The sequence below is a fragment of the Uloborus diversus genome, chromosome 5 (genome assembly GCF_026930045.1).
Source record: "Uloborus diversus isolate 005 chromosome 5, Udiv.v.3.1, whole genome shotgun sequence".
Taxonomy (NCBI): domain Eukaryota; kingdom Metazoa; phylum Arthropoda; class Arachnida; order Araneae; family Uloboridae; genus Uloborus; species Uloborus diversus.
Window position 1 is genome coordinate 136650865 of NC_072735.1, and position 27622 is coordinate 136678486.

The following is a 27622-nucleotide window of genomic DNA, read 5'->3' on the forward strand; positions in this document are numbered from 1 at the left end:
TTATACACTACCAAAGATTTACAAGTAAATTAAATATGAAAAGTTCGACAGTGAAAACGATGTAGCCGACTGCATGACTAGAGGAGAATCTAATAATTATTAGAATAATTTAGCTAAAAGCTGAAATTGGACCATTTTATTAATAGAAATGTAAGCGTAGAAAGATACCCAATACTGGAAAGGCAGTTGGATTTTGTAGCATTAGTAAAGTAAATTCCATTTTGCAAGTTTGCCGTGATTATGAAAATTAGGCTTACATGTTTCTGAGTATGCAAATCTGCACTCTCGATCAACTCTCCTTTCGAACATTTTTTTTTCAAATCGGGTCATCCGTTTAGGCGCTAGAGTGCCATAGACAGACACACAGATACACAGACACGTCAAACTTAGAACCCCTTCCTTTGTGTGTCGGGGGTTAAAAAAGCAAGCTCCTTTAATTGACAAACTTTTTGTTTTGCAGCAAATTAATTCAAACGTAGTAATTTTTAAAAGAAACAAAACAGAAAACTGCTTAAAGCAACATTAAGAATGATCAAATACGAACAAGAGGAGGGATTGTAAGTTTCGAACGTACAAACTATTATTGGTCGTGAAAATGAAAAAAAGGAAAAGACGCTTTTTTGGCAACATTTTACAGTTTAAAATCTCAACAAGCGACTTGCTTTTGATGCAGAAAATTCGGTATTTCTTACCACATGAATCAAAAACAAGACTATCAACACCATAAAAAATCTATTTTAAAAGGTACCACAAAGATTTTTAAGGCTCCCCTCGTAAATATGAAACCTTTCTTCAGACGAGATTAACTACCAAAATAACTCTTTGTTCGCGTGTCAAAACTGCCTTTGAATAGTCACCAATAGACACCGCGAAACTAGGATTGATAAAATTAAATTTCTTAATCCTGTTTCCAGGCTGGAGCATGTGTCTTCTTCAGTAGCCAGCTCTCGAAATAACTCTCTCTTTCCAACGTCATCGTTCCGAAAGTTGGGATTGAAGAGACCTACTTCTGGGACGAAGGGGGATTGTCTCTCATCCCCAATGTACGTGGGTGGCAGAGAGAGGTCACGTGAATCTATGCTTATTTATCCCGATCCTCACGGCAGAGAAAGTATAATGCATCAACGGATTGCATGCCTTCCAGTAGTGGTCATAATTGGATCCAAAGAGTTCTGACAGAACTAAGCGCGCATGATCAGTTTCGTGCTGTGGTGTTAATGATATTTGAATTACAACTGGGGATTCTATTCATGGGCAACAGGCTGTGGATTTGAAGCAAGTGACCTAAAAATGTAAGTCATGGTTTTTTTATTTCATATTTATTTTAACTCTTTAAATCACATAGATCACTCGTGTCAACCGAATTCAAAATTTATTTCTTAAATCACCAAACAGAAATAATTCAAAAAAAAAAAGTGTTTGAGGTATCTTAATATTAACATAAAATGTATTCATTTCAAAAATACACTACTTTCATTTTTAAAGATTGAAAATAAAATACATCCATTGAAAATATTGAAATAATACTGATATGCTTTTACATTTATTCAAGATTATTTTCTAATTGAAGATTAAATGTAACTAATGTCATTAACTATCTTAATATTTCTGAGACTATCTAACATAAATTAATGAAATTTTGGAAAATTGTTATAGTTTTGCTCCTCTGATGTCCCATATGGAAGCATATGTTTTATCAATCTACCCAAAACCTATTGATCCCGTGTATACAAAATTGCACAAGCATGTTATATGCATTACAGACATTAATATGTTATATTGATTTTTAAGCTTTATTAAAGATCAATATTACATAAATTTAAATTATAATCAATAAACAACAAAAATCTTTCAAATAAAGTCTTATAAAAAATAATTAATTTTTTAATAATTAAAATTTATTATAACTATATTTTAAATTATAATCACAAAACACCATAATCTAGTTACAATACTTGATAATACTTATCATCAAAATTGTAACATAAAGTGTTTTCGTAATGTCGATCAACGTACCCTGGGGCCGGGGCACATCGGTCCACTTCACAAAGTTCGATTAAAAAATTAAAATAAAAACACTAAATGAATTGAGCACTTCTTAAAAAACCTGGAAAGATGAGAAATAGTTAAAGAAACTCATGGTATAAAGTCCAACTCCTCGTTTAATATTTTTGATGACATAAAAAGTGAAAATTAGAAAAGCGGACTAACGTGCTCCAACTCCCCTAATGTTTTTACTTTGAATATTTTTAACTTTGAAATAAGCCAAACTTTTTAAAACCATTATTTTGCTAAAATTTGATACAGTTTCAAAATCATTTGAACGCATCTTTCAATAAATGCCGTTTACAAAAAGGTCATTAAAATATATGAGCGAAAGACTAGGATTTATATAATGATACAAGCAAACATACCCGGCGTTGGATGAGTCGGTAATAATATTGGGAAACAATTTAAACTTTTCCTTATTTATTTTTAGCTGTGCCCCGTAGTTTCACCCGCGTTAATAAGACAACAATGTATTAAAAAACTATTTTAAGTACATCACGCTATAATGGATGTATGAATATAGAAAGTAAAAAATTACACACCCTTATCCTCATCGATGTTTTTCGTTAAATAAGAAAATCGAAAAAAAAAAATTTTTCAATTAAAAATAATTGAAAACATTCGATTTATAAATTAATTAATTTTTAAATGATCCAGGTAATAAATGTTGAAAATCTTCTCGCCCGCAACCGGGTTCGACCCCGAGACCCTAGGGTTGTTGGTTCAGCGCTTTACCGACTGAGCTATTCGAGCAACAAATATTCGAGCTATTGATGCAACAAAAAATGCATCATGATTATTATTGGTTTAATTTCAATTTATTGCTGCTCAACTCCTATTAGCCCATAGCATGATGTTATACAGCCTTCCTAAATAAATTGACAGTTCAAAACAAAAAGAATTTTTCAATTCAAACCAGTAGTTCCTGAGATTAGGGCGTTCAAACAAGCAAACTCTTCAGCTTTATATTTTTAGTATAGATAATAATAATAATAATTAAACAATCATAACAATAAAAATTAAACTTTGAAATGTTAATTTTATGAATAGTACAGTACTTTTTTCAAATTTCAGAACAGCAAAGGATTGCTTTTTCAGAAAGAAGGATGAGAATGTTGCGGTGGTGGACAATATTGCTTCTTATAGGTGAGAAAATCTAATTCCAAAATAATTCCGGCCTATTGTTCCGATTTTTTTAAGTATAAGACTTGGTATTTAATTGGGGTTTTATTCACTTAACAGTTTCAAAAAATTTGCTCAAATCTTTCTCCTAAAATTTTCTTCTGTTGCTACCTTTTTAAAACATTTTCAGAAAAGAGTCATTAGAAAACTTTAATAAGAGCTTAATGATGAATTAAATTAAAATTGAATTATTGTGTGCTCTTTAAAAAGTATGAATTTACTTATGAAAAAGTATAATGTATATGTGTGTCTATTTGTCCGCTGTTTACAAAAAAGGCCGAAGACCCTACCATTATGAAATTTCGTATTAATATGTTTTGAAAGTTGAGTATGGACATTTGCACACCTCAAGTTTAAAATTTGGTTTATTTTATTTACAAAGTGTTTAAGCAAAGACGAAAAAAATCTCATGAATATATTTAAATTTTCTATACTATTTGAAAGGTCGAATCTTTGTGCATAAAATGAAATTCGCTTGAAGCTTCAAAGGTAATTTGTATAGTAAAAATAATTGTTTTTAGCACAAAAGATTGCAAGGATTGTTAACACGAAAGCTTCCTTCTTTGCGTTGACGAGTTTAGTATCATGGGGCATATAACACATATTTACCCTTTACGTCACATTTTATAGCTTTTTAACCAGTCTAGCGATTACAAGTAAGCCAAGGACCATTATACAGTTTCGCCGACACTGGCACAAATCCAATTTCACGAGGCCTGCTGGTGAGAAGAAAGGAATCGCAGTTTTCCCCTTTCTTTTTTGTACTTGTCAATACATTTTCCAATAATAAGCCATAAAATTAGAACTGGAAAGCTTAGTTAGTTATAGCTATTTATTTAATATTTTCATATTGAATTTTAGTTTTTTGTTTTATGGTACTTGAGAAATCAACTCCTTAAAAGGAGTCGAGTTGGCACTGCGGTAAGAGATGTACTTTAACCCATCTCGTTTCAAATTCACTGAAAGAATAAAAATGGTGGTATTTTCTAGATTTACGATATTTTTTGCATTAAATAAAGTTTTTACTGTCTTTTTAAAATGTACAAGATTTGAAACATTTAAGTACTAATTTTTGAACATAATTTATAAATTTATGTTAATAAATTAAGATTTGTTAACCAAGAAATTGAACTTCTGATCACAATATTAATTTTCAAATAAAAATATTATGCAGAATTGTTCCCAGTGAGAAAAATGTAAAACATACGACATGTGTTATTGAAAGGGCTGTTTCCCATTCGACATGTGTTATTGAAAGGGCTGTTTCCCATTCTTACGGAGGAGAGGGTCATTAACTCTCAAGATAAAAATAACAAAATGCTTGAGGTATTTAAATTTTAAACGAATCGAATTGAATGCCTCAATTTCGTTACCAAATCTTGACTCTTTATCAAATTTAAAGCTTCATGGTTTTTGGATCTATCATGATTTTTGGAAAACACATTAACCTATGTTCTTTGGTTTAAAACTTCTATTCAAATCATGAGAACAATGTTTCAAAAAACCAGTTTAATTTAGGGATCATTTATGGTTAAATAACGACTCGGTAACATCGAGTTTTAACAGAAAGGCAACAAATAATTTACCATTATCCCACATCATTGGTAACAACTGCAAAAGTGCCTTACATTTTAAGTAGTAGTAAAATTTATTCGTCCTAGAGTTAAAGGGGTTAGGCATTTTTAAGCGCACTAAACTTAAAAAATTCCTACTTTTGCTAATTCCGAAAAAAATAAATCTATTTCTGTTTTCCATCAGATTGGTGCATTTACAAGTTTAAAATTGACTTAATGGCCTCTTCAGTGAGTTTTTTCTTGGTTATTGGCAACTACTAGAGTTTTAATTTGTTCTTGCAATATTTTAGAAGTCTTCTATGTCACCAAAAGGCAACACAATGCATTTAAGGTTTAAACGCCACGGCAAGGTCGTGTCAAGTGAATCTTGAACAATTTTACAAATACTTAAGGAGTTTTTATTCAGTTTATACCGATAGAATAAGTACATTGAAATACGAGTAAAACGGTTAACAAGAAACTAAAATTAAAAAAAAAAAAAAAAACCGACTGAGTCACAAATGTAGAAAATCAAGAGGGAATCCTTTTATAAAAGCCTTATACTATTGAAAATCAATTACAATTATTTTCATTTGTTAACAAATAAAAACTGGCAACAGATAAAAAAATTTAAATCATTGCGTTTAATTTCCTCGTCGGCCAACAATGAATCGGTTACCAATCGCGTGAATATAAGCTTAGCCGTTTTAAAAATCTTCGTTAAAAACGTTATAATTTAAATTATGCATAACATGAAGTTCTAAACACATTCTATCAGACGCAAAAAAAAAAGAACTTTATTTTGGTACTAAATTTTAAAATTTTTAAATATGTTTCCACTGCAAAAATCGCGTACACCTTTTGGATGTTTTTAATTAATATCTTCGTTAAGTAATGTCATCCGAAGACGCAACCTAGCTGAGGACACTCTCGATCAACTCTTCTTTCGAATAATTTTTTTTTTTTTCAAAATCGGGCCATTCGTTTAGGCGGTAGAATGCCACAGACAGATAGATACACAGACACGTCAAATTTATAACCCCCCTTCCTTTTTGTTTCGGGGATTAAAAACAGAGGACTTGTGGACCAAAATAACCTTGAATGACTACAGGTATGGCGATTAATTGCAGAAAATACGAGAAAAAATACTAAAACTTTCGATGGAAGAATATTTCATACAGCATATAGGCAATTCACAAAAATCTATTTAACAAATAAAACATGCCTTGGAAGAATGAAACATGATTTCGATTATCTGAACTTATTTGTTCATTTGTTTATTCTTTCCAAGAAGAATAGGACAAAATGCAGAACATTTCTTAGATTGCCGGAGGCTTTTGTTGTCCATGAAAGAAAGTCCACTTCGATATTCGAATATGGAGCAAGTCAAACGCTTTTGTTAGAAGTAGATCAAAACTGCATATAAGCGACCGAAGCCCTTTGTTAGGGCATTTTTTTTTATCATATACTACTTTGTTAACGTTTCGAGTTTTTGTTTATTGTTTTGCTTATCTGTTCAAATTTAAATGTTTTTTAAAATTTATTGTGTTGCTTCCAAGCTTCCGAATAAATAGAATTAAATTTATTGAAACAATAAGTTTCCAAAGCTTGAGAGTAACGAAGTAAAAAAGGTTATTACTATCTCAGGAATATCTACAGCCTAACTATATTACAATATGAATTAATGTCAGCAACCCAAACAACTAAAAGGGCATAAATTTTTGTACTCGTAGTATCTTTATGTGGAATGTCAGTTGATATATATCACAATATATGTCCGATATTTATTTTGAAAATATCATGATATTTTGATTATTTCGATATATTTCCAAATACGGTACTTTCAATATAAAATTATATTAATCATAGTAATATTTAAAATACACCGCCAGCTCAGTTATTCCATCCGAGGACTGCAGTTTCACTGCAGTCCTCGAATGGAATAACTGAGCTGGCGGTGTATTTTAAGTATTTCTGCTTTAGCCCTGGCTTTAGGGCGGTAACTTACTACAAAAAACATAGTAATATTATTTAGTAATATCATAGTAATACATTTATTATTTAAAACCACCAAAAAGCCATGTACTTTTTTTTATTTATGATGTATTAATGCATAATTAATATAAGAAAGTAATATAATATGCTTTTTTATTTTATATTCTCAAAATTATTAGTAATGTAACAATTTTAAAAAAGAAAATGTCTTATGACTGTGCGCTAAGTAATGCATGTTTTATTTATGAATTATATAATTGTGTAAACGTAGCTAACGGAAGAAAAAAGAAAAACAGCTAACGCTAAATTAACTCTATTAAAATTGATAAAAATGTAAAATTATGTATAAATAATAAAGGAAACCTTAATTTTAAGTACATTGTTCTAATAATATAACAAAAGAAAGAGTGGTTTGCGGTTTGAAGACTTTAATTTGTGTTTGTGCTGATTGTAAATATCGGTATCAAAATATCGGATATTTTTGATATTTTCGAAAAGATCATATTTTCGAACCCTGGGTCGAGTGATCCTCTGTGAAAGTGACCACTTCCGTCATTTTTTCCCTTGTGATTATAACTAATTATTGGGGAAAATTCGCCTAAAATGACCAGTAGTACAATGTGCATTGATGACTTACGAAAACACAATCTTAATGTAATTAAAATAATATATTTTCATTAAAAAGAAGAAATGTCAAAGAAATTGTGAAAGGATGTCTGTGGCGGGCCAGCGTCCAGGGTACCTCATAGCACATACAGCCTTGAAATTTTGCACAAAATTACTTCGAGCTTTGCACCTGGAGTTTATTTCAAATTTCGAATTAAGTTTTTTATAATTAGGTTTTCAAGCTAAAATTTCACAAAATTGCTTATTAAAGGGATGAAAGACTACCCACATCTCTTAACATTCTATGTTGTTCGAAAGAGATTGTTTCTGCACCAAATAAAGCTTGTTCCAATTTTCTCAATTAATTAGAACAGCATCCTCAATGATCGAGTAACGCTGACGTCATCAGCGATGAAACTCGCATGACGCCATGATAGTTTGATAATATTTTTTGGTAATGTTTGACATGCAGGAAAATGCTTGATTTGGAAGGACTGAACTCGATCCGGTAACTTAACTGTTTTACTGGTAAGACTCATTTCAGGGGAATGAAGAAACGAAAAAGCGGTCAACGATGAACGCTATCTACTGGAGTTTAGGGATACTCCACTGGAGTTAGGGTCAAAATTTCAACTATCAAACTATCACCAAACAGGCAGTTGCTTCGTTCAGAAAAATGTGGAAGCAATCTTCACCCGTCATACCTTGACAAACGATTTTCTAGTATATAATCTAGAAAAAGTTTCTATTTTAGCGAAATGTCCTAATACGCTCAACTCAATTCAAGCCCGGAGCTAAATAGCAAAATATTAGAGATCACGTATTTGAAAGTGACTTTTCAAACATACAAACAACCGTATTGCAATGCTCAGGAGCGCCGTAGCACCTAATAATAATAAAACAATTTTCTTCCATAAACTACGCCAGAAAGTATTAGTGAAGTTTGACTTAATTTTTAATTAATCAAAATTTAAATAAATTATAAAAGTTAGTTAAAAAATACAATACTCAAACATATTTTAAAGATATATTTTTGACACTTAAAATGACATAAAACCTTTTTTCGTCCAACAATTATTTTAATAATTATTCGCTAAAAGCTATGAAGTTTGCTTTAGATTTTAAAAATTTCAATTCAAATGGCAAAACTCGTTTCTTTTTGTTCAACAACTCTTTTAGAAATTATTACCGAAAATGATAAAGTGGGCTAAGGTTCAAAACAAAGTAAAACTTGATTAAGAGATTTTTAAAGAGAAAAAGAAAATGTTTATCACTTTGAAATAACATACTAAAATACAAACTTTTTTCCAACAACTATTTCAGAAGTTACACTGGTAAACAAACGTTTTGTTACATGAAACATTTATAGTGTGTCTAGGGTAGCTTTTAACGCTGATTTCAAATATCTACTTAGATTTTTTTCCATCACTCACAATTGTTGTGTAATCATAGGTTTTTAGTTATTTATTTTTCCCATGTTTTCTTTTAACACGTACTGATAAAAACTAATAGACTGGCAAACAAAAACTTTGTTACATGAAATATTTATGGTTTTTCTAGGGTAGGTTTTGACGCTGATTTCAAATATTTAATCAGGATTTTCCCATCACCCACAGTTTTTGTGTAATTATAGGTTTTAAGTGGTTTTTTTTCTCGGGGTTTTTCTATATCACATAATGATAAAAACTCACAGTTAACAGCTAAAATTTTGTCATAAAAACAAGAAATGTGGAGATAGATAGTAAGGTTTGCTGGTACTGCAGTGTTAACATGGTAGTCAGTCTTTATGGCACCCCATTTTTGTCGTATACGCTAACTGAATTGAATAATTTTCTGTGTTCTTAAATTTCAATGCAAACATAAAGAATTTATGGTTTTCTTCTAAGGAACATGATTTAGTATACTGAAATATTATTGACTATGTAATGGATATGTTTGTATTTTAATATCAAACAGATGAGACTTGGTATTAACTCTTTCGAAACTAGTTTAAAAGCTATACTATTGCATGATTGAAACACTTTGCCTTGGGTATCACTAGCATATTCAATCGAAATGTATGAAACATATGGAGATTTGTAAGTCTTTTTTAGATAAAATTTAGTACAACACATATTATGGGACAATTATTTCTTTCCTAAAATTAAGTTGAACAAATTTTATTAACTGCTAGATTTTATTAATACAATGCTGTTTTCTCGTATGCGAATGGAATAGCTAACAAGAAGACTTAAAAAAAAAAAAAAAAGACTGGACCTGTTGTTTTACTGGCCTTCGTATTAAATTAGGTCTTTTTAAAAAATTTGTTGACTTTGTTGTAACACTAGTGCTGAATTTGAATACTTAAAACCAGAATTTCTAAGTAAAGTAAAGCTAAAAAAAATTGCATCTTTGGAGAGGCCTTCATTATCAAAGTGAATAAATTCTTGCTGTTTAATGCTAGACATTTAAGAGGGATGTTCCTGATGCCAGATACAGAAAGAAAAGAACAATAGCTAAGTTTTTTTATCATAATTTTAGTGTTAGTAATGCATGTGAATTTGCGCATTTCTTTCAAACTTCTGTCTTGTGTTACAAAACATCTGTGGGGGATGGAGAAAAATTGTTTGCATATTTGAATTCAGTGCGTCATTTTACATTAAGATCAGGTATTTTTCTCTGTATAACACAAAAAAGTTTTTTTTTTTTTTTTTTTTTTTTTTTTTTTTTTTTGTAGACGTTGTGGTGGCAAACCAAATTCATAAATAAATTCGAAAACTTTGTCATTATTATCTCTCAAGTATTTTAAAAGTATAAAATTTAACTCCATATCCTAATTCCTACAGAGAAATTTGGACGCACGTTTTAACTTGATGAGTCAAAATCCCATCTTACCCCACTAGGTGGGGTAAGATGAGATTTAGTGTTTGCATAAATCACAAAGATCAACAGCTTCATCATCCTTATCCTCGTCTCCTGCATGCGATGAATGGGCCTATACTTTTTGTATTCGCAGCGCCTAATCCCATCCTTCTGTCAATTGGGAACATAAATATCCATTCGGTAATAGACGATGAAGAATTCGGATAGTTTCCCTTCAAGTACAGTTGTGTTTTTTTAATTTTCCATTCTGTATTCTTTTGTTATTATCTTTTGACTGGCCAACTTTCGTTGCTGTCCTAGTTGATTGCGTCAATGAAAAAATTTCAACCAAATCCTTTTCACGTTTCGTTCCTTCTTCTCCTCGATCTTCTCCTCTTCTACTTAGATTTTCCCATTTTCTTCTCCTCTTTCTGCTTAAAATTTTTCCATTTCCCTCTCCTCTTTTTGCTTAGATTTTCCCATTTTCTTCTCTCTCTCTCTCTCTCTCTCTGCTTAGACTTTCCCATTTTATTCTCTTTCTGCTTTAAATTTTCAATTTTCTTCTCCTCTTTTTGCTTAGATTTTTCCATTTTCTTCTCCTTTCTCTGCTTAGATTTTCTCATTTTCTTCTCCTTTCTCTGCTTAGATTTTCTCATTTTCTCCTCTCTGCTTAAAATTTTACATTTTCTTCTCCTCTCTCTGCTTAGATTTTTCTATTTTCTTCCATTTCCTTTTCCAGCCCACAAGAAGGTATCCTTCTTCCAAAGAAAAAATAGCTTTCATTGGACCCAAAAACTTAACTAGATCTAAACTTGTGGTTTCTTTATTTGAATGAATTTTTCCAGCTGTCGGAACCGTAAGAACACCTCTGTCCCATGGCTGTTTTTAGCTTATTTCACTTTTCTATTACCGTAGCTCGTGGTACATTATAAGCTCGGGAAGAATTCTGAAATCCCATTTCTCCACTCATTATGGATTCAATTTCATGTTGCATGATTCTCGAGACCCAATTCCCCTCTTAATCTTCCTTTTCACTATTTTGAGAAAGCTGAGAGGAATAAAAATAAATTGCAATACATGTGGGGTACGATCAGATAGTATTCCATCATGCTCCTCGCATAATATCTCGTCTTGCCCCACTGATGCCATTTAGCATGTTCACTGTCTACTCAAGTTTTGGTTATAACTAAAATTACATTTAACCGCTGTAAATTTATCCGTTAGAGTTGTGGATTACGATTATATGAGAGTAAAAACGATTAGTAATATCGTACTCTCCAAACTACACTTGAAAAGGTGATCCAATAAAATAAGAGCACGCCGGAGCGCACGAAAATTGATAGAAAAACTTGATACACTGCAAATGCAGCGTCTAACCTGGTTGATTCGACCAACGTGGTCTCTCCTTCTCCCAACGGAACTATTTGACTACTTTTCCACTTGATATTATCATCTACCTTGCGAGGAGCTTCAGTATCTCATCTTGCCCCACCTTCCCCTAACCACTTGAAAGGAGAAAAAAGGCTTCGAGGTGCACATTCTTAGCATTTAAATTACATATATAAGCTAAATTTATTTGCACAAAGTTCTAGTCTCTTGTAAAGGCTGAAAACAGGCAGACAAAATATACATTTTGGTTTAAAATGCGTAGCAAAAGTTCTTTATAAAATATCACACTAATATTTTGGTATTGTTTTCTTTTCAAAGTAGCTTTACGTTCATTCGCGAATTCCCAAATATCCCATTAAATAATTTTATTATCCCCTCATAAACTCTGAAGCTGGCTTAATAGTGACTCTCCACGATGAATCGACCAGCTTCAAATATGTTTTTCCAAAATATGTAATTAAGTCTTTCTACGCATAGAACAATGCACAGGACCTTAGCTGTGGAGGATATCTGAGGGGGATTAAAGACATGAGGCATTAATCCTGCTTTACATTGCTAACAATTGTAAATAGAACTTATTTTAATTTTTATTAAGTTTATGTTCATTTAGCTATTTGTCATCACTGTAAGGGGTGCCCTTAGAACTAGTTTGGCAGGAATAAGATGAATATTGAGAGCAATAATCTTTTTGAACATTTCACAGAAACTAATCTGTTAGAAGAAAACAAAACTTTGTCATGTTGTTAATATTTGAACCCCTCCGAAACGGCTCGACCGATTATTTTGTGTGCGTATTTGGTAGGTATGAGAATAAGTCGTAAAGTATATTTCATACGGCTAGATAATCAAGGCGTCCCTATCCAGAACTTTTTTTTTTTTTGAAAATCATTGTAAAAACCAATGTTGAAATTCATTGTAAAAACCATTGTTGAAAATCATAGTAAAAACAAATTGTGTAAAATCATAGCAAAAACCATTGTTGAAAATCATTGTAAAAACCTTGCTTAAATTAATTACAAACATTTTACTGTAGACAAACAGAAGATGAGAACAATTTATTTTTAAATCATTGAGAGTTTTCTGACGTTTTGTCGGAGCGTCGCGTCATTTTGACATGTTTTTTGTATCACAAAGCGGTGCGTGCCAAATTTTGAACGATTCAAAAATTGTCTCTCTCTCTCTGTATTACTATATTGAGAAAAATAATGCTTTTTTTTTAAATTATTTTTTTTAATCGGTGATCATCGCGTACAGCGCTCCATTCCTCTTTCTGTCAAAGATCTCCTCCCCACAAACTTACAATACATTCGTTATTTTTTAATTAACAACCAAAATATTACCTAGAAAATATTTATATGGCAGAACAACGTTTGCTGGGTCAGCTAGTAATTTATAAAAACCATTGTCCCTAGGATTTCAGAGCAACATATTTTGTCAACGTTTTCTGTAAGTTTGGAAATTTACTAGCAGCGAATTCACTGATCGAGTAACGCTATGACGTCATCAACAATGAAACTCGCGTCATAGCATGATAAACATACAATATTTTTTGGTAATGTTTAACATGCAGGGAATTGCTTTATTTTGACAAGGCTGCCCTAACTTGACTGTTTTACTAGTAAGACTCATTTTAGGAGAATGAAGGAACGAAGAAGTGGTCATACAATGAATGCTATCTACTGGAGTCTAGGGTTAATCCACTGGAGTTAGGGTTAAAATTTCAACTATCAAAATATCACCAAACAGGCAGTGGCTTCGTTCAAATGCAGAAGCAATTTTAACCCGTCATACCTTGACGGGCGATTTTCTAGTCATTCAATAATGACAGCAAACAAGTAAGTGAGCAAAATATTTTTTCGTCGTGACCGATGCACGCTTCCTTTAAGAGAGAAGAATTACTTTTTTTTTACCTCCCACCTCCTTTTGAAAATCAGGTAGCCGCACGATAAATCGTGAACCACACGTTGCTGAATGTCCCCAAAAAATGAATTTCACGTCTTGTGTTACAAGTATTTCAAACTACCACTACAAAAACCAAATTTTCAGATTTTTTTTTAGAAATGAACAAATAATGTTCCAATGATTTTTTTCCCAAAGCTTCTTTAAATGAACGGAAAAGTCTCAAAACTAAGATAATCAGGAAATTGTCGAAATTAAGGGATAATCAGTTCATGGATTATTAGGAGCTGTTGAAAAAATACTTGTCGTAGATTAATAATTAACCAAGCCAATGATTGAGTTACTCCCGTGTTTCAACAATGAAACGCGCGCCTCAACAAGATAATTTGATAATATGTTTTGGTAATGGTTAACATGCTAGGAAAGGCTTTATTGTGACAAGGCTGAACTCGATCAGGTAACTTGACTGTTTTGCTGGTAAGACTTAATTTCAGGAAAAGAAAGAAAGCAAAACAATTAACGCTATCTGCTGGAGTTTAGGGTTAATCCACTAGTATTAGGGTTAAAATTTCAAATATCATAGTATCACCAAACAGGCAATTGCTTCGTTCAAATGTAGAAGAGTAGAAGCAATTTTCACTTGTCATACCTTGACGGGCGACTTTCTAGTGTATAATGTTTGTGGATAAATGTCACACATTCCAGTAGCCATGGCCATTGTTTTCCTGTTGCCCCTCAAAGCAAGATAATGATAACAAACTTTCCCTAATATACATTAACCTTTAACAACTTCAGCGTGACATTCAATAACACGATTTAAAACTGGGTCAAAGCGGCTTATCCGCCATTTTACAGTGAGCATTCACCACATTTGCTGCATTGTTGGAAAAGGGATTGCCGCCGTCTGCAGCGTTACGCATTCTCATGTGTGGATGGTTTCTACAAAATGACAATTATCTTGGAAGACAATGGACAATGTGAAGCCGAAATCAATGGCCAGAAAAATAACTTGATCTTATCATGGAAAGTAAAACGTCGGGTTGAAGATGGGTTCGATTCACTTCGTTGCTCTTAATTTCTCTTCCCAAATGATTCGGAGCTGAATCTCGTTCGGGCAAATAAATGCTTTTAAAGAAAGTGCAGGATGGGAGGTCATGGGAGGTCACTATGACCTTCAAAAAATTTCCTTATTCGGCAAATTTTGTCTAACGATTCGGCAGAATTTGAAATTCTATTCGGATAAATTATCATTCGGCGAAATTAGGAGTTCCATTCGGCAAAATATGTGGTTCCGTCAGGCAAATTGAGAATTTCCGCCCTCCCAAAAATTTGAGCCCCTGCTGTTGGATATTCCATGAATTCGAAATAGTTGACAGAGTACTAGATTCTTTTACTAGTACCATTTGAGGCACTGAGGAGCAAGGGGATGTAAGTGGACATTTCGAAGTTTTGAGTTAAACGCGTTTAAAGATAACTTCCTAGGTAGGTTTTCATTGATATTTTTTTTTTCAAAATCATGCAGCACCTACGAGGGCTACTAGTACTATCCCTTGCCCCAAGACAGAGGAGAGGTTCCCCTACTAATTGTACTGGTTATCTCCAAATTTTAAATTTTGCCACTTACATCCCTTTGCTTCTCAATATCTCAATTAGGGATAGCTAAAATATTTGCAGTGAGTGATCTAACTGCACAGGATGCACATTGCACAGATTAAATCAGCACAGTTGCCGAAAACCCAAGATCATCATGAGGGTAATTGGTTAAGCCTATGCTTCTTTTATAAGTCACACCCATACAAGAAAAGTCTGTGCAGAACTAGTGCCACAATGTGTCAATGTATCCAAAATGTTCAATCGAGTTTCCATAATAGAATACTGAACGAATGCTATCCAAAACCATACTAATTTTCTGATAGGATAGTCATGTGTGGCAGAAGTGTTACGATTGGTCGATCGCTAATCCTCAGTATTTCATACTCACTTAGCTCGTTAAGCATTCGCTTCGTCTGTATATGTAAAAGTGGCATTTAATGATTGATAACTATATATTTTTCCGAACCTAAACACAAGTTAAAAGAGTTTTTTACCTGAACTTGCGACTGGGTAAAGTCGCCATATTTCGTCTCCATGCCCAAATTTGTTCGTAAATGCCCTTTTTATTTAATAAGATGCTTTTATTTAGTTGTATTTGATATATTTATTTAGGGTACGCTATAAACTGAATGATCTGAGCGTTTTGCCGTGCTAGGTTCACTTCCCGTAGAGCAAGAAGCCACTATATTGGCAAATAGGATATTCTTATTTTCGCCCTCTACCAAGATTCGAGTAAAAGATGACGCAGAGTATCTCATGTACCAAACCGTTTTTATGAAGACAAACATACAGAAATATTGGCTCGTCGCCCTTTCTGCGCCTCGTAGCGACACAAAAAGAACTCCGGGGCGAAGAACAAAAAAAAAAAAAAAAAAAAAAAAACATTTGTGCCGCTATTTGAAGGGTTGAAAAATCAATCTCAGTGGTTAATTAAATATTTCGTGCCAAAAGTGCACAATCTGTGACTTGTCTCTTTAATACAATTCTTAATCTGTATTTATTTTTATTTGTACCTGGTTTTTGAACCGTTGTTATCTTTTTTATAAGATGTATTGTTGGGGGCACGAAAATAGTTTAACTAATTTCAAATCTGGTAAAAGTGTACATGTTAAAGGGCTACTTTCTTTTTAACGGAAAACAAATCGATTTTCGTGTATTTTAGCTTAAATAGCATGTGAAGGTTTAGTTGGTAGTGTTATGTAGTCTTTTTTTTTTTTTGATTAATTGATCGTAAAAAAATGGTACTCAGACGTCAAAAAGCTTAAGGGGGACGAAATGTGGCTAATTTTACCCGAAAGAAGAGAATCGAAAGATTCTTGCTAAAAAGAAAATCGAGGCTAGCAAGTAAAAATAAAAATTTGATAAATATTAAATGTTTTAAAAAGGTCTGACGGCTAAAAATAACTTTATCCTCTTTTTTTTCATCAATTTAGACGTAAGAAAAGCTCTGTCACCAATTTCCCAATCAAAAATGTTTGTTAAACTTCTTACAAATAATTTTGATATCTTATTGTAGATTGTAGATGCATATGTTTTAAGTTTATTTAGCTTAAAATTCTTAAAAAATTCTTGAATCGATTTTTTAAAAAAATCTGACGGAGAACGATATTGTTCTAGGTTAGAAAAAAGGCATGAATATTTTTTGATGATTCTGTCCAGTTAGTAGTGATATTTTCACAGATTGATACATCAGAATCAAATACTATCCAAAAAAAGGAAAAAAGAAAAAAAAATCTTTTGGAGTATGAAGAATTCCTTCCGTGACAGAACAAACCGTTTCCCATCGAAAGAGACACATTCTCTTTAACATTTGACACAAAGAAGAGAAAATTCCCGTTAAAGAGATCAACTCCATGGATAAGACGGTGTTTCCTACACAGAAGAATGGTCACTAAGTTGACCCAAATTTGCCAGAACATGAGATCCAGCATTGATTGCGTAATCTGAGAAAAGATCACACCACAACCATCAGTTGACATTCCAGCGTCTTTTGTTCTTTGCCTAAAGGATGTTCGTAATGATATTTTAGGCAATTTTTGCATGTTGATAAGAAATGAATTTTGCATTAATGATAAAAAATGGGATAACACCGAAGATTTTGAAAGGGTTTTTTTTGCAAACAAAGGTTAGTTTTGTGGTGTTTCCGGCCGAAGCGCATTCCTTGAAGCATATCAGGCAACCACGCTTGTCCTTGTAGTTTTTTGGGTGTTTTGTTTATCAACTGTACTTTGTAGGTAAACAAAGATTAAAATCAACAATAATACAGGCAGCAACAGAATGGCAGAATTGGTAATGAACTTTTGCGGCTCAAATTTTCCGCGTACATTGAACAAAAACAGATCTTTATCATTTCTATTAAGGTATAGGGTAGTAATTACTGTACCCTAAAGGCATGTGTTGTAATTTGTGATTTAACCGGACATATTTTTTGCATTTTTTTACATTATTTCAATCTTGCAGAAATAGTCATTTTATGATCACTCTTATGATTGCGTATTCCTCAAATCACAGGTAAAAATTTTGATTTGTACATAGAAAGTATTATTACTTCCCACATTTCAAAACAGAAAGAGGAACTTTATTTCGACAATTAAAAGGAAAAGGGTAATGTACAATTTTAATTTTAAATGATAGTTTCCAGATGCTTTTTAAATAACGCATCGAAATTTCTAACAAAATGAAATATAATATCAAGCAAAAAAATTTTTACTCACCAAAAAGTATAAGTAGTGTTTGCGCTTACCTTTAGTAACAAAATTGGTAGTAAGCGTAGAAAAACACAAAAACACAAATGTCAACTTCCATATATCGTCGCCTCAGAGCAACACTAAGACATCTAATCCCAGGAATCATACTAAGATGTCCTACTGTTGCTCTGAGGCGACGATATGTATATCAAGTGGAAAATATACTGTTCTTAAGTGGTCGTTATAAAAAAAAATGTACGTGCCTAAATATATGTGCCTTTTCTTGTAAAATATGATAAAAAGTACACTATTTGCTGTCAATTGACATTTGAAGAAAAATGTAAGTTAAAAATGATGAGACTTGTAAATATGGTCATTGCTGATTTTTTCTGTATTTTTAGAATACTTTGAGTGAATTCGTAAAAATATTTTGTAATTAAAAGTAATTTTATGATACTGAATTATGTTTTCTTACAGGTGCAGTTTTGATCAAAAATACTGCGGTATGTATAAATATTAGTTATTACTCTTCACGGTTTCCTTTTTTTTTCTTTCTATTTTTAGAACTTATGAACGCATGATTTTTTAATTTTTACGAAATTAAATACAACTAATTGTACATCATAAGAATTGCGTATGTAACATGTTATTATTATTATTTTTTCATTGCAAAGGATTTGAACATAAATGTCCCCTATATTATCATAATTTCAGAACAAAGGAGAATATTGCAAACCTACCAACATTAAGAATTCGGGACTGGGCTTAATGAAAATTTATAATAAGTGCTGCAGTTGTAAAAAAAATATATTTGGGAGATTTAACCTTGGAGTTTAGGGGATTAAACAAAAGAAAAGGTATATATATATATATATATTGTAACGGATTCGGTGCGACTTCCGCTTTCTTGAAATGAAGACACAGTTCTTGATAAAGGCACAGGAAATTTATTTACACTATGTACAGGAAAGATCGTCAACAACTGCTAAATTACTCATCAGCAATTAAGCAATTATCACACAACACCGTAAACTCAACGTTTACACACGTATTTACTTCCAAATACGAAAACAACACAGCGAAATGCCTCGCAATAAACAGAGCAAAAATGCTCTCAGTTCGAAATCTCAATCGAAACTCCCCTGTTTATCCATCGCTAACGGCTTTTATAAACATCGAAGAATTTTCCACAACATTCTTTCTGCTTCGAGAAATGCGTAGACCGTTATCAAATTTTATCAATGAAAAGAAAAGGAAATAGGGGGTCGTATACTTTAGTGGAATGAAAAGGGGTTGTATATTCATTACGGGAAACTATTTACAGGTTACGTTACTACAATAATTACTATTTACAGAATTTGTAACATTGCCCCCTTCCCAAGGACTGCACGTCCCGGGCAGTACAATCCCCAGAAAGGGTGCAAACACAAGTCTATCACAAGTTCACAAATACACACATTAAATAATAACCAATAATGCATAGGAGACACAATAATAACAAGAAATATTACTAAACATTAAAAGCAAAAAAAATTATCTACAACTTTTATGTTATCAACCGTGGTTGTTTACGTAATACTCATGAACTATGGCCATAGTATGGGGCTAACCGATCATAATGTACAACCCTAGGTTTTGCATTAGGTGATTTTTGGATCCTCACTACGACGTCATTTAGTCGGTTAAGGACTTTGTAGGGTCCATCCCAATGCGACTGCAATTTGGGTGACAGTTTTCCGTCGGATGGGATTCCATAACCAAACCTTGTCTCCTTCGTTGAATTCATGTCCAGTAAACCTTGTGTCGTATCGGGTCTTCATCTTCTCCGCCGCGATGTTGATTCGCTCTCGTGCGAAGTTATGAACGTCTTCCAACCGGGCCTGGAGATCCTGGATGTACTCCTCAGGTGATGAAGGCGCATCCGGAGGACGACCGAAGACGAGATCACAAGGTAGCCGAAGCTCTCGTCCGAAGAGCATCTGAGATGGGGCATATCCGGTAGTCTCGTGGACAGCACTGCGGTAGGCCAGCAGGAACAAAGGTAGCTTCTTGTCCCAATCCTGTTGATTTCTGGATACCATAAGCGAGAGATTATTTAGGATTGTGCGGTTAAATCTCTCCACCATGCCGTCCGATTGTGGGTGTAGTGGTGTTGTCCTAGTTTTCTCAATTTCGAAAATTTTACATAGGCCCTTAAACACAGCAGAGATGAAATTCCTCCCTTGATCGGAATGAATCTGCAAAGGTGTTCCGTATCTCGAGATCCAATGTTGGACTAGAGTCTCTGCTACGGTGGTAGCCTCTTGATCTGGAATGGGATATACTTCCGGCCATTTGGTGAAGTAGTCGATGGAAACAAGAATGTATTTGTTCCCATCAGCAGTTCTTGGTAGAGGACCCAGGATGTCGATCCCAATTCGTTCGAAAGGAGCTCCAACGTTGTACAGATGTAGCTTCCCTCTGCTTCTTTTCTTCGGTCCTTTACGAGCAGAACAGGCGTCACAAGAGTGGCACCACTTCTCCACGTCATCCTTCGCCTTGCTCCAGAAGAAGCGCTCCCGAACTTTATTGAGGGTTTTCAACACACCAAAATGTCCTCCAGTCGCACTACTATGTATTTCTTTCAGAACATCTGAAATCCTTGATCGGGGAAGTAGTAACTGCCACCTAGACGTTTTGCCGTCATCAGATTCCCATTTTCGGTGTAGCACGCCGTTCCGTAAATGGAGCGAGTTCCATAAAGCCCAGTATCTTTTTGTTGCAGGACTAAAGATGGAAACGTCCTGCCAGCTAGGTCGCCGACTGTCACTCTCCATGAACTCCAAAATTGGTTTTATGTCAGGGTCTTCAAGTTGATCTTTTCGAACTTGGTCGTCACTCCATGGATCAGGTTCTGAAGATGTTGGAATCACTGTCACCTGATAGGCAGTAGGGCTAGTCGTTCCATACTGTTTCTCGATTCGGGAACAATAATTGCAGTTCGCAAGACAGGGTCTCCTTGATAAAGCGTCAGCATTACCGTGAGATAACCCTTTTCGATGCTTGATCTCCATGTCATATTCCTGGAGCCGCTGGATCCATCTGGCTATCTGGCCTTCCGGATTTTTGAAGTTCAAAAGCCAAGTTAATGAGGCATGATCTGTCCGAAGCAGAAATTTTCGGCCGTAGAGGTAATGATGGAAGTGTTCTACAGCTTTCACTATGGCCAATAACTCCTTTCTGGTGACGCAGTAATTTCGCTCCGACTTTGATAAGCATTTGCTCCAGTAAGCGATGACATGTTCATTTCCGTCAATTTCTTGGGATAAAACAGCTCCGATGCCCTCGTGGCTCGCATCAGTGTCCAGGATGAAGAATTTTTCAGGCTGAGGATAGGCGAGGATAGGCGCTGATGTTAAAGCCTCCTTCAGGCGTAGAAATGCATCTTCGCATTCTTTGGACCATTCAAACTTTTGCTTGCTCTCCGTCAGCTTATGCAAAGGTCGGGCAATGTTGGAAAAACCCTTTACAAACTTCCTGTAGTACGTGCAGAGCCCCAGGAAACTTCGCAGCTGATGGATGTTTTCGGGACGACTCCAACTCTTGACAGCAGATACTTTTTCTGGATCGGTTTGTACACCTTCAGAAGAGATGATGTGACCAAGGTAGTTCACTTCCCGGCGGAACAAATTACATTTGGACGGGCTTAACTTCAGATTGGCTTCCTTAAGCTTCTGCAGCACCTTCCTAAGATTTGTCAGATGTTCTTCGAAACTGCGTCCCACGATGATGATATCGTCTAAGTAGACCAGACAGGATTCGTAGGAAAGTCCTCTTAACACTGTCTCCATAAGACGCTCGAACGTAGCTGGTGCATTGCTGAGGCCGAAGGGCATCACTTTGAACTGCCATAAGCCTTGTCCAGTTGTAAACGCTGTCTTCTCTCGGTCATCAGGGTGTATCTCAACCTGCCAGTAGCCGCTCTTCAAGTCCAGGGTCGAAAACCACTTGTGTCCGGAAAGAGTGTCCAAGGTGTCGTCTATCCGTGGAAGAGGGTAACTGTCTTTCTTGGTGATTTCATTCAGCCGTCGGTAATCGACACAAAATCTGGTGGAGCCATCTTTCTTTCGGACCAAGACGATGGGAGACGCCCAAGGACTGGATGACGGTTCGATTACATCGTTCTCCTTCATCTCTTTCAGGAGGGTCTCAACCTCTTCCTTCTTGGCGAACGGTAGTCGTCTTGGATGCTGTTTAATAGGGAGGTGTTCTCCAGTGTAGATCCTATGCTGCGTTAAATTCGTCCTGCCCACATCCTCCGATGTAGATGAAAACAGATGCTTAAAGTCCTCCACCAATTGTTCCGCAGCAGTTCTTTGATCTTTCGATAATGGCGCACTCCCAATTAACTTCGATGTCAAGGACTCAGAAGACACAGTCTCGGGGGAATTGATTCTTCTAATGATGCAGTTTACTGGAGCACAAGTTGCTAACACTTCACCTTTCCGAATATTCCTTGGCCTTTCACTCACGTTGGCGACTCTTACAGGAATTACATCCTTGGAAAGGTCCATAAGCGTAGATGCTACCAGCACTCCTTTTAGGTTATTGCTTAGGTTAGGGTATTCAATGAGTCCAAATCGAAAACTATTGCTTTCTTCAAGGGAGCCAGGTATTAATGATTCTGACCTTGAGGGAATCGATAAATCTGTTTGGGCTATTATTTGATGAGCGGATTTTACATCACTTTCTGCAGGGAAAACGGCTATGTCTTCTCTCATCGAGTGCAGCTCATTAGTCTTGAAGTCGAGAGTGAAGTCATATTTCTTCAAAAAGTCCAATCCGAGAATGAAGGGGTCCGTGATATAAGCGACGAATGCCGTATGATGGTAGGTGGCATTCCCAAACACTATTTCCAAGTCCACTTTACCGTCAATCTCGATCTTGTCACCTGTCACTGTCTGGAGACTTACGCGTGGCGATGTCCACAGCAGTTTCAATCCAAATTCACGAGCCACATCTGTCCTAATGATTGTCACATTGGCTCCAGTGTCGACAATCTGTCTGCAGGGGTTCCCATTTACATGTGCGTAAATGAAAAGTCCATCACTGCCACTACTAGAAGAGGAAATCTGCAGAGCTCTAGTGGTGGTGATTTCCTTCCCTCGCGTAGCTTGGCGAGCCGGACAACTCCTTCGCAGGTGTCCTTCACTACCGCATTTCCAGCACTTCTGCTCTTGTTTCTTTTGGGCTGTTATGCTGCTCAGATGTCTTGTCAAGTCACCGAGTTGTCTCTCAAGTTCAGCGAGGTGGGACGACCTGGAATCAGACTCATTAGCTTCCTGAGTCCGGATTAGATGGCGATCCACACGGGTTGCTTCTTGGGCGGCCTCGTATCTCATCGCATACACAACAGCAGAATTCAGGTCTTTGACATCCGCCATCCGTAGAGCTTTCTGGATTTCCGGATCTCGAACCCCGTCGATGTAGTAGTTGAGTGCCAGGTTGTCTCGAACATCCGCAGGGCAATCGTAAAAAGCAAGATGAGACAGTCTCTCGATGTCCGCCGCAAGCTCTTGCAGGGTTTCCCCAGTTTTCTGGAAACGGGACTTCAACTGGAGTCGGCTGAAATCTTTCTGGCACTTCTCACCGAAGCGAAGCTCCAACGCAGATGTGAGGGCAGCGAAATCCAGGCGCTGGCTGTCCGGAAGGGTCTGAAGAATGTCCGCTGCGTCACCTCTCAGGGATGCTGCAAGATGGCAGGCCTTGGTAGCAGAGTCCCATCCGTTCGCTTCCGCCACTATCATGAATTGGGTCTTGTATACCTGCCACGAACTTTTCCCATCAAATGTGGCCAGTTTAATGGACGGTCGAGCAACAGATGTGGGAGCGCCAAACTGTTCAGAACTGCTTTCCGCGGTCGCCAATCTCCGTTCCATGTCTTTAATTATTTCTTCCTTAAATGAAGTAAATTTTTTGTCTTCTTCTTCCAACTTATTTTCCACATTGGCGATACGCTCTTCCACAGTATCAAATTTTTCTTCCAGAGCATCAACTTTATCTCCCATGGCGGTTAGTTGATTCTCCATCATGGTTTTCATCGACGTTAGGTCACTTTTTATTTCATCTTGACTTGTAGTAATTTTAGCAGTTAAATCACTATTTAACTGTTCTTGGTTAGTCGCCAATTCATTTTTCAATTGTTCTTGATTAGCCGCCATATCATTTTTTAATTGTTCTTGATTAGCCGTCAAACTTTCGGTCAAGTCACTTTTCACAGCATTAATTGCTTCCAGAAGTTGTTTTAATTGGTCATCCATTGCGCGAGTAATCACCATAAAAACAAAGTCTATAAATTCTAACAGTCTTTATGAAAAAAAATGTCCAAAGTCACACTTACTCCAAGAAAGTCCAGAAGAAGCCCCACGTTGGGCGCCAAATTGTAACGGATTCGGTGCGACTTCCACTTTCTTGAAATGAAGACACAGTTCTTGATAAAGGCACAGGAAATTTATTTACACTATGTACAGGAAAGATCGTCAACAACTGCTAAATTATTCATCAGCAATTAAGCAATTATCACACAACACCGTAAACTCAACGTTTACACACGTATTTACTTCCAAATACGAAAACAACACAGCGAAATGCCTCGCAATAAACAGAGCAAAAATGCTCTCAGTTCGAAATCTCAATCGAAACTCCCCTGTTTATCCATCGCTAACGGCTTTTATAAACATCGAAAAATTTTCCACAACATTCTTTCTGCTTCGAGAAATGCGTAGACCGTTATCAAATTTCATCAATGAAAAGAAAAGGAAATAGGGGGTCGTATACTTTAGCGGAATGAAAAGGGGTTGTATATTCATTACGGGAAACTATTTACAGGTTACGTTACTACAATAATTACTATTTACAGAATTTGTAACAATATATATATATATATATATATATATATATATATATATATATATATATATATATATATATATATATATAGTTTTAAATCAATTTACTATATTTGTGTGAAACTTTTGCACAACTTAAAAACCAAATATCTCTTGGCACGCACTCTTCGCCAAAGTTCAGCACTGACTAGAATTAAATTTTATTAATCCCACAAGTTAAAAAAAGAAAGGATCTTACCACAAGAGAAAATTGAAAATATGGGGAAAACTGCGTTAGATCTTCTGAAAAGTATGAACTACTATGACAGGTCATTCGCGAATTATTTTTCTAACAATTTCCTTTCGATAACGTTTTAAGTGCAGATAGGGTAAAAGTAGATTGCTCTTTTTAAATTTCTATTTACAAATTTACAAAGAATGGATTTACTAGTGGATTTCTCAACTAGAAAACAGTTGAACAAAGTTTAAACAAACTGTTACCAAGAACTTGAAAATCGGTTTATAATAGAACATTAGATTCATTCCGTACTGTTACTTAGTTTTTAAAATTCATATAAATGAAAAAGTTTAGCATCACAGTCAATGAGAACATTAGAGATCTAGGACACAAATCACTCAAAAAGAGAGAGAGAGAGAGAGAAAAGGAAAGATAGAAACAGTAAAGAATGGTAATTACTAAGTAATTTTCTGTGCGATTCAACTTTGTAATGTTTCAAGTTGCAGAGAATAAAAGTCGATTATTCCACTGAAAACTGTTTTTTAAACTCTGTAATTTTGCTAATTGAACTTCGAGGCATTGTTTTTTAAATGTAGTTTCCGTTCGCTCTTTTGAACTTTTTTCGGTCTTTGATTAAAGGATTCGCTGTAATTTTGTATTTACAGAAGACGGACGAAATGTAATGTTCCTTTTCAATAGCGTTTCTTTTACTATGAGTAATACAGTCGAAGTCGCTTGTAACGAACCCTGATTTAACGATAACCCGGATTTAGCGAGGAAATTAGAAATACTTGGTTGGAGCAATGTTAAATCTGTGGGAGCAAAACCCGTTTTTAACGAGCGAACCTCGCTTAAAGCGAACAATATTTTTCGATTCATAAAATTTTTATTGACTTCCAGCTCAGCTTAGCCTTTTTTGGTAAATTTTCTCAAACATTCCAAAGTTAACCAAAGTTAGTGATCAATCATAAATCCTGAGAACAAGCGATGGTAGCTCTTTTTTTTTTATTTGTGGAGTAAGGAAACATTTTAAAATTACATATGCGTATGCATGTATATTCTTCAATGACAATGACATAAGAAAAAGACATTCAGAGAGTTCAAAGCAAAGTAACCAATTTCTTTGGGACACAGCAACTATGATACTTTATGATTTTTTTCACGAGCTCGTTTTTACGAGCACTCAGTTGTAACGAGCAAATATTGCAGTCCCTTTGACCTCGTTATAAGCAAGTTCAACTGTACCAGAACTACGTCAGAGGACAGAGCGACCTATACGACAGTTTGGTTCCAAGAGAACTTGGATCCTGAACAGGGGCGCCTGATGGGAGGACACTGAGACCTCTCTAAAAAAATCCTCATTCCTCAAATATTGTCTGACGGTTTGGCAAATTGAAGGCATAATTGCAATATTACCATTTTTAAATGACCGAATGTACGTTTTCATTTTCTTTTCCTTCCCAGGGAAAATATAAAATGCGGGAAATTCATAAGCAACAAACTTTACATCCGGGTTAAATTAACATTACAGTGAAACCTGTGTAAGTTGACCACTTACGGTGCACTACTTCAGTGGTCAACTTAAACAGGTGGTCAACTTACAAAGGTTAGTTTATATGATAAGGGTTCCGTGCATGAAAAAAAATGTCAACTTAGACAGGTGGTCAACTTCACAGGTTTTACTGTATTAGTATACAGAAAAACTAGAACCTGGTGGAAAAACGTGTAATGTGGGGAAAGCGTATATTCGGGGACATAAAACCGGGATTTCACTGTATTTCACCAAACGTCATGAAAATAATATTTGCTTCTCTATTAAGATAAACTCATCTTTGAATCGCGTGTACCTTTGAGACGTTCTCTGAATTTCAAACATTTCTTATCTTTCCTTTCAGTGCCAGATACTTCCCTTTTACGAAACGGTGCCGCCAACGTCCTTCAGCTGCTCTGGTCGCACTTACGGCTATTATGCTGACCCTGAAGTCAACTGCCAAGTATTCCACATATGTCCTGGAGCTTATGGTCGAGGACAGTTCTCATTCCTGTGCCCCAACCAAACTGTTTTCAACCAGGCATACTTGGTCTGCGATCATCCATATAACGTCGATTGCTCAACGGCTGATGGATTGTATTCAGTGAATAATAACTTCTTCGCTCTTGAAGACGATATTTAATTTTTGGGCTGCTCAAAGAGGTTTTAGGGGCCATTCATTTATTACGTAAGAATGATTTTGGAAATTTTTGACCCCCCCCCCCCTTACCCCATATAAAGGTACGCAAGATTTTTCAAACCCCTCCCCCAAGGGTGGATACAGACTACCATTTTAGGAGATTCATGCTAAAGAATGACCCCCCCCCCCCCCGATGAACGAACCTGCGGTTTTGGTTTCGAAAATCTTTTGAAACTGCTTGGGTGTCATTAAAGAGCACCAAGTTGACCTGGAATAAAAGGCGCGTAATAGGGCATAAACGATATAAATAAATTTCATAAGCAAAAAAAAGTAAAATATTCAAATATTTACTTTTAAAAAAATAACTTATGAATTGAAAAGACTACTGAAATCTTTGACATTTTATTCATACAGTGTTTAAACACAATGTGGGCGGATACTATTGTCGACGGTTTAGGGGGGGGGGCTTAACCCCCTTGATCCTCCCCTTGTATTCGCCACTGCCCTCCCCTCCACTCTTATACGTAAGATTCCATTTCGTTTTTCAAAATAA

At 35.2% G+C, this 27622-nt stretch overlaps 1 protein-coding gene across 1 annotated transcript; it reads left to right on the top strand.

Annotated features, from left to right (window-relative positions):
- The first annotated feature begins 1037 nt into the window (after positions 1 to 1037).
- LOC129222362 (U-scoloptoxin(01)-Cw1a-like) lies at positions 1038 to 27622 on the top strand. Its single transcript, XM_054856859.1, has 4 exons — positions 1038 to 1292; positions 3124 to 3195; positions 18272 to 18297; positions 26794 to 27622. The coding sequence occupies exons 2-4, from the start codon at positions 3156 to 3158 to the stop codon at positions 27070 to 27072; spliced, it is 345 nt and encodes a 114-aa protein (XP_054712834.1). The 5' UTR covers positions 1038 to 1292; positions 3124 to 3155; the 3' UTR covers positions 27073 to 27622.

Coding starts and splice junctions, on each gene's coding strand:
- LOC129222362 (XM_054856859.1), top strand. CDS start 3,156: ATGAGAATGTTGCGGTGGTGGACAATATTGCTTCTTATAG. Junction 3,196..18,271: donor GACAATATTGCTTCTTATAG/GTGAGAAAATCT, acceptor GTTTTCTTACAG/GTGCAGTTTTGATCAAAAAT. Junction 18,298..26,793: donor TTTTGATCAAAAATACTGCG/GTATGTATAAAT, acceptor CTTTCCTTTCAG/TGCCAGATACTTCCCTTTTA.